Source organism: Aythya marila (genome assembly GCF_965140915.1).
Source record: "Aythya marila genome assembly, chromosome: 26".
In the NCBI taxonomy this organism is placed as follows: domain Eukaryota; kingdom Metazoa; phylum Chordata; class Aves; order Anseriformes; family Anatidae; genus Aythya; species Aythya marila.
The window spans coordinates 277,604-290,503 of NC_139067.1; the positions used below are offsets into that span (position 1 = coordinate 277,604).

At 47.2% G+C, this 12,900-nt stretch overlaps 1 protein-coding gene across 6 annotated transcripts in view; it reads left to right on the top strand.

Moving 5' to 3' along the window:
• The window catches only part of ZMAT4 (zinc finger matrin-type 4), a 93,728-nt gene that overhangs the window by 39,340 nt on the left and 41,488 nt on the right, over positions 1-12,900 (top strand). For all 6 annotated transcript variants that reach the window (XR_014319075.1, XR_014319076.1, XR_014319077.1 and 3 more), the window contains exon 2: positions 5,862-5,963. Coding sequence is in view for 2 of the 6 variants with exons in the window: in XM_082779488.1 (XP_082635614.1) it covers positions 5,862-5,963 (102 nt within the window). In the remaining 4 variants the exon portion in view is untranslated. The remainder of the gene's footprint in view (positions 1-5,861; positions 5,964-12,900) is intronic.

Below are 12,900 nucleotides of genomic sequence, written 5' to 3' on the forward strand. Positions count from 1 at the left end.
TGAGCCAAGAAAGAACTGCAGGGAAGGTGAAGCGTGGCGGAGATGTGGGCAGATGTGCAGCACAGCTTGAGGGACTCAGAGCGTCCTTGGTTTGGCAGAACAGGGCAAGCTGAAAGTGGCATGCACGTCCTCCAGGATGTGGCTCATGCTGGGCTGCTGCTGGTTAGGGACACGACATGCTGCTGTCACTGCCAGGATGTGAGGTTTTCCAGGTGCCCACATCCCACTTCTGCTGGGGCTGCAGAGCAGCACAGGCTGGTTCAGGTGCTCGTACAGGCGGAGGCTGCAAATCCCCCTGCACCGAGCCCATGATCGTGAAATCGAGCATCTTGCCCCAGGCTCAGGGTGGGCTGCGGGCCCCATGGTGGCAGTGGGATGTGAAATCCCATCCTGCCTGCTGGTCTTCGCTGGGGCAAGCCAGCAGCAGGGATGGCTGCGAGCTGCCTGCTCCCCCTGCCCACCCCCTTGGTGGCCATTGGTGCTCTCTACGCTAGAGCTGCTGTGGTCTCCAGTGCCCAGAGCGCTCCTGTCTTGGGGTGATAAGAGCCTGAGGAGAATTGAACTCATGGAATGGGCTCAACCATCCATTGTGCCGATAGTGCTGTGAAATAAGGCACTTCAAAAGGCCGTATTTTGCATTTCTTCAGATGCCTTGTAAGCGCAGTGACACAGTTGCTGAAAGCACATTAATTATTAGCAAAGACTTTTTTTTTTTAATTCCAAGACAAATTAAACAACTGAAGATAACAGGAAGTGTTACATGAGATGTTAATCCATGGGAGAGTGACAGCAGCAAAAGCCACAAATCATAACATGAAAATCAGGGCGTTTAATTTTTAGCTTCTTTGCATTTGGCATTCATGCACATGCTCAATTGTCACTTCTCTCGTTCTTCAATACAGAGGTTTCGGAAGCTGTTAATTCTGGGAAAGGTGATTAAAGCCCTTGAGAGTAAATTGGATAAAGGACCATATTTTTTTTTCCCCTCTTGACTGCAAGAAACCAAGTTGCTGAATTCAGTGCTTTATTGTGTAGCATTCCTTGTCCTTGGTTGCACGTATGAAAAATGAGCCTGTGCAGAAATGCGTTGTGCATCACACCAAGCAGGTGATCAGATAGCACCTCTGTGGCTGGGCTCAGAACAAAGCATTCCCGCACACCCCAGCACAGGGTGGTTGTGCCCCACGCCACCAGTGGGCACAGCACAAAATGCACCTCAGTGTGCTGAACACCACGGGTGGACCAAACCCATGGGACCGGCGCGCTCCCAAGTCCCTAATATGTGCTGGCTAAACGATGATGCAGAAGCAGACCCTGAGGTCTGTGGGGCCACATTGCAGGGAAGGAGAGGCGGGATGCACGGGGCTGGCAGGTCAGCGGTCGCAGCAGCTAAGGGAGCGACCTCTTTGATGTTTGCCTGTACCTTCTATATGTATACCTGAGGCGTGTGTTGTAAAGTTTAGGCAGCAGTTACCCAGGGATTTGTCTCTGATCTCAGATTTAGCTCCTTTATTTGCTGTCTCCATTTAACGTGTCCCCCTCTGAGCCGTTGCTCTAAGTGCTGTGGGAGCTGCCAGTGCGGGCACTTGAAGGCAGAGCATTTGGAAAAGCTGCAAGCCGACTGCTTTTGACAACAGACTGGTTAGGCTGAGGATGGTGCTGCATTTTCAAACTCCCTGCCCTGAAGTGACGTGAAGTCGTCTGCAGCTTTTTGGGTTTATCGTGTTTTTCTGTTTATTGTTGTTGAAATATGGAAATAATTGACAGTAGAAATTACCAAGGGTAGTCTGTGAAGGGATATAAAAGGCAAAACTTGGAATAAGAAAAAACATTCATGTTTAAGAGCTGGAATATGGGCCAGTTACTCTGGAACATTTGCTACGATTTGTGAAATTGCTGTTATTAAAAGAGCTTTTTTTTTTTTCTTTTTTTTTTTTTTTTCTTTTTTTTTCTCCCTACTCTAATGAGCTCATTGCTTAAAAAGGGGGCGAAACATTTGATAACAGGGGGTGTGCAATAATAAAAATAGAAGCAGCTTGCTGGGGGAAGATTGCCTGAGAGGAGATCACAAAAGTATTTACCAGAAACACAAGGGAAGTATTTGCTAGCAGTGACTGCAGATTGTGCTTCGGCTGCTGTGCCGAAGGGACAAGCTGAGAGCTGCCACAGCAGCAAGGGAGGGCCACAGCTCGCGGCTTCCAGCTGGCTCTCTGGGCCTGGGCAGCAGTGGTCTCACTGTCTCAGCTGGGTCTGGGTTGCAGAAGCTTTTATTGCAGGTTCACTTCCATCATTGTCCTTCGTGACAGGCACAGATTCAGCACATGCCTGTGCCTGGTGCAACACACCTCCTTAAGGAGGCAATTCAGCTTTGAGTATGTCTCTGATGTCAATATGTGGATTGCTCTCCTCTAAAATTTAGTGCAACTCAGTTAGCATCTTTCTAGCTGTTGCCAGAAACTGGAGTCCACCCCATCAAATTGATTTTCATTAAGCTGTTACAGTCACTGAAACTGCTGAGAAGAATCGCCACCATATGGCACAAGGTATTCAAAATGAAGTCTCTTATGACAGTTTGCCACTTCTGGAGGCGCTGAGCTGACATGTGCAGAGGTTATTGATCAGCAGTGGGGAGGAGGGACTCCAAATCTCAAGCACCGATGCGAGAGGAAATAATAAATCATAAACCCACTGCAAGAAGAGGAGGCAAGGTGGGCGAGGTGAGCAGTGTTTGTGGTGGGGGCACCACTGCTCCTGTCTCTACCAGAGGAAGGTGCGAAGAGTTTTGGGTACTTAGACCTTGGTGTGCAGTCCAAGTGCTTCCACTTGGCTGAGTTGTTGAGTCCGGCTGGTGAGGGTGCGAATCACACATTAATTCCTCAGCTCTCAGCAAGAAAAGCCTTTGAGAGTGAGCAGGGAACACATCCCTCCTTGCTCAGCATCAGCTTCTCCTCAAGCATCTTGGAGGCGTGCGGAACTTTGCAGCCCCAGACGGGCTGGAGGCTGCCGGTGCAGAAAAGCCTTGTTGCCACTCTGCCTCCTGACAGACAGGTTATGTCGTGAAGATCAGCCAAGACTAGTCAGTTCTGGGAACTGTTAGGCACTTGTCGGCAGCAAGAGTTAAAATGGAATTAAGCGATTAGGAATACTTAAATATTAATTGCTTATGAACTCCCTTTATGACACTTGCAGGTGGAAGAAGTTAATAAATCACTGCTGGCATTGACCCACAAAACAATAAAGTAGAGTGTATCTGAAACAAGGCAAGAGGAGGGGAAGGAAAGGAGCTTTTCTCGAGCTTGAGAAAGCACTGTTTTTAGGTCAGGTAGTGACACAACAAAGCTTTTTTTTTTTTTTTTTTTTTTTTTTTTTTTTTTTTTTTCCCAAGGCTTCATGTCTGCATGTCTGGAATCTGCCTTTTGCTGCAGACGGGAGCCCTTGCAGTTATGCACAGATGCCATCAGCAGGCCACCTGTGGTTACCTTGCTGCCATTATGGGATCTCTGTAGGAATCCCTCTGTAGGAAGCAGACAGGCCCCTCTTGGCTCTTGCATTGTTGCAGGCTCTGCACAGGCTCCCAGGGAACACCAGCCCTGGGCCCCACAATGGAGTGATGACCCTGGTTTACTTGGCATGGAGAGGTCTTCATCTGTCTGCTTTGCTGCGTATTAACTTGATGCCCTTTTGATGTCCTGCTACAGCATGTTATCCTTGAAGGGAAAATATAACAGTACAGAAAAAAAAAATATATATAAAAAAAAAAAGGCAAAGGACCCAGCTAGCAGCCACCAAACATAAAAGCTTTATTCAGAGCTAGCAGCTTGCACCAGCCAAATATAATGTCAGTCCTCAGAAAGGCACTCTGGGCAGTAAAGCTGTGTGAGAGCTCTCTAGCAGCAGAGAGGCAATTAAATGGCATAGTGAGAAAGGAAGGGGATTTTTGCATTTCGATTATATTTATTTGGGACAGGTCAAAGTCTGTTTGGTACTTGAGTTTAAACTTGTTCTCAGGCTGTCTGCGTTTTCGTGGTAGCTTTGCAAAGGTGATTTGTACACATGGGTGCTGGCAGTGGAATGCTTGCGTGAATGCTTGGGTGTAGACCCAGGATCTGTTATCAGATCATGCAGGGCTAAGGTAATACTGAGCAGCTTTTGATTTAATCTGATTTTTGCAATGAGAGTTTATACTGTGAGCATTGCGAACTGCATGCAGATGAAAATGATATTACATGCCTCTATCTTGGATGCTGGATTAAGATTTAATGAGATTCTTTGGTTTGTTTTGTGTCAATCTGTTGTATTTTTGAGTGTTTTTTTTTTCTTTTTTTTTTTTTTTCCCATTTTATTTTGCCTTTGATGCAATTTTGCAACACTTCTTGTACTCCTAAAAGGATCTTTTGGTGTCTTTGAAAGTTTCGCAGTACAGCAGTTCTCTAGACAGAGTAAATGAAGATTAAACCCAGGCAGAGAACAAGGGAAAACAAGCAAGTGATTTGCAGAATCAGAGCGGGAGGGCACCAGCAGAAGAGCTCTGTGGTTTGTATCTTTTGTCTGGTAGATCACAAACATCAAAGTGAACCTTTTTCATGGGGCTGGGGGTGAGAGCCAGGCTGAGACCCTCAGGTGTCTGCTCAGCTGCTTGTTTTTATAAAACACCCGTAACACATACCTTAATGCTCCTGAGATTGCAGTGTGTGTGGGTTGTGGTGCAGCCACCTGCAGCGGGCTGGCAGCAGCCAAGCCCACGGAGCTTCCTTGTCCCATCCTGACCCCGCACAGCTGGACCCAGCAGCCCCAGAGCTCTGGTGTGTCCCCAAACCCTGCAGCTTTTCTGCTGGTGAGGTATCATAACCTGATTATTACCATGATACTTTTCTTCCCAGTCAGTGGAATAAGCACTATAAAAACTGAATTATCAGTCTGCATTGTGCCTGGGTTTGTGATGATTGTGAATTAACAGAGATTTTATCTTGGCATTAGTTAGAAAGCACTGCCCTCTGTTTCACTCTTCAGTTGCACAGTTTATGTATTTTGTTTTGTTTTAAATATTCTTTATGGGAAGCTACATCTGGTGGGTTTTGCTCTGCCTGGGTTCAGTTTTTCATAAGCCTCAACCTTCCTGATACACACTGTGATTATCAGTTCAGAGGCTGATACCTGCAATTGCTTGCATGGCGAGGAAGCAGGTGTGAACAGAGAACTGAAGTGTTCATATGAATCAGATCACACACCGAGCTCTTTTTGGAAGCGCAAGTGTCCTCACTGGAAATTGTGGGGAATGCACAAATATTTAAACAGCTGCTTGGGAACAGCACAGCTCGCTAAATCACCTAAGCAATTTCCTTCTTCTAAATTGAGAAATATAGCAGAGTGTCTAAATTGAGAAATGCAGCAGAGCACCCTTCCAGCTCGAAAACATCTTCTTCCAGTTCGTAATATCCACATTTATTTATTTATTATTTTTAAAGGCTGAGGAACTGCAGCACTTCTTGTTTCATTGATGACAACTGCTGCCTAATTACTTCTGACCTTGGTCTGTTTCTGCACCACCCTGCAGACAGGGCAGAGGACGGCACCGCTCCGATGCGCCTGAGCGGTTCAAAGCAGGAGCCCGCGGGCGTGCAGGGTGCTGGAAGGAGCAGGTAGTGGTGCTGGCAGGGCTAGGACCGTGTGTTCGGTGTAGACTGCCTGTGTGAAAATCTTGGGAACTCCGAACTTGTGGTTCTTGTGAGAAGAACCCCGCAACTCAGGTGTTGCTTGGCCCGTGTCTCCTTAGGGGTCTTCATCAAATACAACTGCCCTGCTCTACCTGTGTCTTGGAACTAAATCTGTTTGTTGTCTCTTCTCTTTGTTGCTGTGAACAGATGAAGTCATCTGACATTGACCAGGAATTATTCACTGAAAGTTACTGCAAAGTGTGCAGCGCACAGCTAATATCCGAGTCCCAGCGCGTGGCCCATTATGAGGTAGGATGCTTTTTGTTAATCAGTCTGTTGGGGTGTAACTCTTCCATCGATGCCTCTTTCAGTTACGTGTTTTATAGGGTGGCTTTGGCTACTGTATTCCCAGTAAGCAAGTTAAATGAGCATTTAAAATTCCTCTTTGAAAACTCAAAATTCTAAAAATCAGTTTTGTTGGTGGCACATTATTCTGTGAACGATGTTACTGCAACATTGTCTGCTGCATGTATTTTTTTGTCCTGCCTAAATCCGCAGTCAGGCTACAATTTGACCTCTAATAAAATATAGTTTTCAAATAAATGTAGCTAGCAAGGAATCACTTAAGAGTTCAGCAAAACAAACTCAAGTTTTTATATTAAATGTGCTGCACTATGCTTGGCTGAATAGGAATCACTGATTGTGCAGAGAATAGATTAGTATTTCTGAATGTGTTCAAGCACTTAAGAGGTAGGCAAGCAATAAACAATTAGAAGGGTATATCATTAGAGACATGTTAGAACAGCAATTAACAGCACTGCATATCTTCAAAACAAAATTAAATAAATTCATATTAAACAAGGGAGGAAACTCCTGAAGGATATGCTGCTGTGAAATCCTTCAGGAAAGGAGAGCTGCTGCCACCCATGCCTCAATGCTGGAGGCTGGGGAGGCCGGCAGCAGCACAAGCCGAGTCCCCAGGTTGGGTGCTGTCTCGGCAGTAACCCGAAAGAGAACAGGTTTTCTCCTTCATGTTCAGATGAAGAGGAGGGTGCAGGGTCACTTTTTGTGGTGCACAAAGGATTACCGAGCAGGTGATCACCCTTTGCATGGTACGAATCCCAGGGGACCAGAGGACTGGCCTTGGTGGTGCCGCAGGGCTGTGCTGCTGGTGGCATGTGCAAAGGATCATTGGCACAGGTTCAGTGTTCCCTGGAGGACTCCAGGAGAAAGCAGTGATGAACATGGAGAGCTTGGGGATGACAGATTTCAGCATTTGCAGGGCCTGAGTGGCTGAGCTGCATTTTGCCCTTGCTTTTGAATATGCTAAGCTAAGTGTGTCTGCAGCATTTCAACAGAACCAGACTGCTACGAGGCCTCGAAGATGAATTTTTCCTAAAAATTTGCTTTGAGTAGGTATAGTAGGGTAGACACTTGTCTCAGTATGGCCAGTGAAGACATGCAGGAAGCTTAATCAATGTATGGTATCCAAGGATGCTGTGCTGCATTAATAAATAACAACAACAATAATGCACATTTATTTATAAGGCACCGTACATGTCTGTTTTGGCAAATTCCTTGAGACGTTTCCTGTAAATACTCCCTTGGCTGCCCTCTGTGCAGCACAGACCACAGCAGCCACTGCGAAGTCAAAGGCTGCAGTTGTAGGGACACCTTCCAGATCCTGGTAAATGGGTGGTGCGGCTGCCAAATTTTGGTCTACAGGAGGCAGAAGCATTGCTGCAAAATAGTAGTAGCAACGTGAGAGCAGTGGGGTGCTCAGCCAATCTCTTTTCTTCTGTGTCTGTAATTGTAGGTATGAGCTGAATCATTAATTCGTAGCAGATGTTTTCAAAATGTGGAAAACGACATGTTTTTCTGTTGTATATTTCTAGCGCGAGGTGTTGTGCTCATTTGTCATCCCCAGTGAAATCCCAGCAGACGCCGCAGACGCTCGGCACAACAATGCTGTTACCCAACTGGGCCGCGTGGCGCAGAGCAGTGCGTGGGCACTGGAGGGATAGGGGGAGCCGGGGGGGATGGGACTGGCCCCTGCCCAGCCTGGCCTGTCCCCCATGGGAAGCTTGTTGTGCCTCTGCCCTGCAGCAGTGCCTCTGCAGCAGCCTTTCGCTGTGGGACATGGCACTATTGAGCATTGGCTCCGGGTGCTGCCCCAGAGGGAATGCGCGTTCTGCTCACATCCCAGTGCGAGGAAACCGCAGGCATGGCAGGGGGTCTGCAGACCTGCCCTGAGGTTTTGGGGAAGGCGATGCTGCATAAGGTGCATCTGCACAGGGGGATGTCACCGGGGCATGGGCAGAGCAGCGTTGTGGATGTTTCTCCCCATGCTGTCAATGTGTGCAGCATTTGCCCTGCTGTGGCTTGGTGTGGCACCAAACATCATGGGGAGGCTCTGTGGGCAGCCCATGCTTTGGCTGCAAAACCAAACTGGAAATCTTTCTGCAGCTCCAGTCTCTTTCCCAATGCAAGCTGGATTTGGTTCTGAGAAACCTGAGCAAATAATACATAGCGAATCATTTATTAGGCGAACTTAGCCTTTTTCCATTCAGACACTGGACAGGCTGTCTGTGATTTCCCCACATACATTAATCATGGAAAATTATTGGAGAATAATTTCTGCAAATAATTCTTGCTCTGACACTGTTTCATAAGCAGTTCATTCCGAGGATCTGCTACATGAATGGAGAAGGCCATTCTTCCTGCTAGACACTTGAGTCATAAGGTGTTTCTTTTCCCTGGACAGATGGACAAATTGAGTTTATGGCGAGAATATTCACTTCTGTAATGTCTGGATTCACAACATGACCATTCTTTTACAAAACTCTGTTGGTGAAGGTACGAGAGCTCCATGCTGCCCACAGCTGCCAGCCCTTGACACAGGGAAAAGTGCAGCACTTCAGAAGGCAAAACCCTGCCGTCGGCACGTGCCCAGCTTCATCCAGGTGCCTCAGCACTGCCAGGGGGCTCCAGCCTTGCTCGGGGAGCTGCATGGGGACCCTGGGCCAGGAGGTGCTCCCCTCTGCTGCTGCCTGGTGCTGGCCCAGGCTGAGAGCAGGGGGGAGGCACCGGCTGGAGGCTGGACTGCAAAGCCAGAGTCTGAGGCTCAAGGTCTGTGTGGGGAACGCATCTCCCTCTGTGCCGTGATTTGTGTGGGTCCACAGCACTGTGACTGAGCTGGAGCAGGGAGAGCTGGGGAATTCATCCCCTGGCTCCTCGTCACAGCCAAGGGAGGCCTGCAGCCTTTGTGCCAGGCGGTGAAATCTTGGCTCCTTTGCGCATGCAAAATAAGACGTTTCTCTGTAAGAAAAGGAGGGAAATGGTGTATGAAAGGGGGATGTTTTTATCTTGCCAAATAGGAGTAGTCAGTTCCAATCGCTGTCTCGTCTCCTTCCCCAAATCATCAACCAATAACTCTTCTTTTCTGCTGCAGGACTTTGCCAGGAATAAGAAATAATTTGATGTCAGTCGTGCAGTATTAAGCAGTATTATTTCCAAGGGCAAGTGTAGTGGAAAAATGACAAAAGAATCAGAGTATTTGCAGCATATTTTTGCTACCAACGTGACATACAGCAAAATACTGCCCTTATTTTATGTGCTTTGTGCAACTCTGTCTGGAGGCTGAGGAGAGTCAGGGGAGAGGGGCAAGGTCCTGGGCTTTGCTGTAGGGTTCCCATGGGGCCGGGCAGCGCGCCAAGAAGGCACCTTCCTGCTCTGTCTTTGCACAGACAGTGTGTGCCTTCCGACACAACTTTGAAATGAGAGGGCTGATTTTTGTTTTTAAGCAGGAAAAGAGTAGTGACCCAGTGTCCACACCTTAGCGCAGAGCCCTTTGCAAGGAGGTGGGAGCCGGTGGAAAGGTTGGGGTTCAGGCTTGTGTCACAGCAGTGTGGTCGTGAATCAGCTCCTGCAGCTTTTATCAGCAAAGCATTGCTATTCCAACACCTTTCACCCTTCAAAAGCATTGCAGAGGGATAACTGGGGCTGTTCCCTGTGAGCAGAAGCCCCTGCAGATGTGCGACCACTTCAGCAGGGGATCAATACACTCAGCGACCGCTGTTATCCCTCTGCAAGGGGAAGAGCATCAGAGAAATCAGAGAAGGTCAGCGGGCAGCAGTGGTTGTGGAAGTAGCCTGTGCCAAGCAGAGGAGGAGGGGGGAAATAAGATGTGGTTTACTTGCTGAAAGTGCATTGAAAACCTGTGTTCCAGAGAGGATTTAGGTATTTCTGCATCCTTCTGGAGTGGCAGACCTCTTTCCTGAATAATGTCTTGATTACCCATAATTTAACACCCTCTACCATCTCTGTTGTTGAGAGAGGGCTGTAGCAGTCACTTTGGTGTGCTGCTCTGTAAATTAGAAAGATAAGGTTTCTTAGTTAGTTCTGAATCCTCATTGCTGTATAGAAGTATTCACAGCCATTAGAAAGATGGTACAATTTATTTTCAAGTTTCTCCTTGAAAATCCTGCAGGAAAATTACCAAATATGCAAAGTTGCTTTCAGATTCCACCTTGAGCTGCATATTCATCACCACATTTGCTCCTTAAGCTGCTATAACACTTTTCTTCATTGTAATCTTTATTGCTTCAGGTGTTCAGATGGTACTTTACTTTTTCATTTAAAATGAAGAAATACACCAGGTTTGAAGGAAGAGAAGCCCAGGAAAGTGTCATGTGGATGTGCTGTTATTGGCTCACCTTGCGAAATGAAGGAATGACGTTTAAATGCTCACTGTGTAGCCTGAGAGGCAGGGGGAGGGCAAAGGAAAAGTGTATTAAAATTCAAATGCAGAGCAAACTCCAGAGAATAAATACAGTGCTGTGCCCTTTGGCTCATCTCTGGGAGCCGAGTGTTCTTTGGAATTTCTCACCCTGTCACAGTGGGCAAAGCAGGCGCACAGTATCGACAGCCCCATCAATACTCTGTCTGCACGGGCTGGAGTGGTGCTCAAGTTAATCTGCTTCCAGTTGGGCTGTCCTGCTCTGGGAAACTTTGCATAAAATGATGGCTTGTCAGTAGGAATAATAAACATTGTTTACCATTGGCACATCAGTGCTTTAAGGATCAAAATGTGTGTGCTCAGAGAGGCAATCTTGTATCTGAAATATTAATGCAGCGAAGGAGCATATATTCCAGTTAACAAAATAAATGCTGCACCAGAACACAAGGAGCTGGAATATTCTGTGTGTGATGTGAGCTCCCCACACGAGGTGCTGCGGGCATTTCCAGGATGGAGGAGCAGAGAGGACACATTTCAGCTGGAAGCGAAACTACACAAGGCTCTGGTCTGTCAAAGTGCCTGTTGGTGTTGGTTGGGTGCTGCTGAAGGAATGCTAGCATCGCTAGCTAGTCTGTTGTGCCATGGCACCTACCTGCAAAGTTTTGGTTTGCTGTAGTGAGAAAAACCTGCAAATACTTCAGAGGATGAAGGAGGATGGGACATGTCCTACCTGTTGTTCCTATGTCCTTCCCACCAACTGCTGAGAATTTGCTTTGCTGCATTGTATGCACAGTATATAGTTTCAAGTGGTTGCTCAAACTTCTGCAGATTATTCTGCAGGTTGTACTGGTGTTTGGTAGAACCTCAGCTTGGGAAACAAAATTCAGACTAAAGAAAGCTTCTAATGTGTGCGTGTGTTGTTTGGTTGCAAAGATGATGTAGGTGCCATTCTGTTTTTTGTATGTGCACATACAGACCTTTGCAAATTGCCTTGGCATCCACTTTGTGTCGTGCCATTTACCAGCAGCAAGTAAAATATGTTGAGGTAAATGCGACCTCACAGCATATATGAAAGATATACGTGGGTGTCAGTTTTTATGGTGAGATTGCTGTGATACCTCTTCCCTTTTCTGCATACAGTAAGTACATACTCACCAGGGCAGTATTAGCTACTAGAGTAGTGTGCTCCAGGAAACCAATTTAAATTAAACTGGTATTTTACAAGGCTCCATGTTGCTATACTGTTGTAAACATTAACGGCCAAGCATTATTTTTAATGCACTCCCAGTGTCCAAACCTATTGCTAAGCAGCAGCAGCAGCAGAACAGATAAAGACTTCTCATGCAGCTCCCTTCCAAGGTTCCCTCTGCACAGAGTCCCGTTTCTGGCTAAAAATAACTGAAGTTCGTTAGGCTACTCACTGAGCAGTGGTAAAACCCACCAGGGATGAGATCCATCCTGGGGCTGGAGGTGATGGAGGGGCACAAGGGATGCCCCATCAAGCCAGGGAGGCTCCTGGGCTGGAAGTGAGGGCACCTCTCTCAGCTGCGTGATTGGGATGAGCCCCCAGCCACGCCATCCCCGGGGAGAAGCCTCTCTTTCCTGCGGCAGCCCCTTTGTGCTGATGCACAGGAAGGCATTTGTCTGTTCCAGATATTGATTCCTGCTTTTCTTTAATATTTTAAACTCAAAGCTGTGTTTGGATTTGGATTCCAGGTGTTTGAAAGCAGAGTCTTTAGTTGTCTTTGTGTGTTGTGACAAAATCCGCCCACGCACTGCACCGGGGCTGAGCAGGTTCTCAGAAGCGAGTTGCACTGACATACTTTAAAAGTGATTTGTTTCAAACACACAGAGATAGAATGAGAACAGCCAAGCATTGCTGCTGTTTGCTGCTTTGCAGCACTGTGCTGGGTAAATTTCGTAAGGAGGAGATGTATCTGAGTTAACTCTTCTGGTGCTGTTTCCCATTGTGTCAGGACCATAACAGTGAGGTTAATGCAGCCGTAAGCACCCTGAGTACCTGTGGCAGACCAGTCTGAGCTGAGAAACCTGGGCTCGAGCTGCTTGAAATTGATCTGTTTCTGTCAGGGGGAACCTGATGTCTGTGCATGGCTTGGGTCAAGGCAGCAGAGAAATCCCATGGCTGCAGCGAAGGCACCCACCCACGGCACCTCTGTACACACCCCTGGCACAGATCTGAGGGTAAAGGCATGTTGAGCAGGGACATGTGAGGAACTGCTTTTCTACAAGTTTAAAGGGTTTTAAATGCCACAAATACCTTGATAAAGGGCTTGCATACAGCTGGGAAGCTGGTTGCAAGCAAACAGCAAAGGTCAAGCTTGCTGCATGAAGCTTGCCTCAGGTTCTTGCCCTGCTCACACTCTCTCCCAGCTCCCCTTTCCCTGGGCACATTCACAGGGATGTGCACTGCTTGCAAAAAAAAAAAAAATAAATCCCAGAACACCAAAAGAAAAGTAAATGCAGATTTGCATTAGCCTGAATGTACAA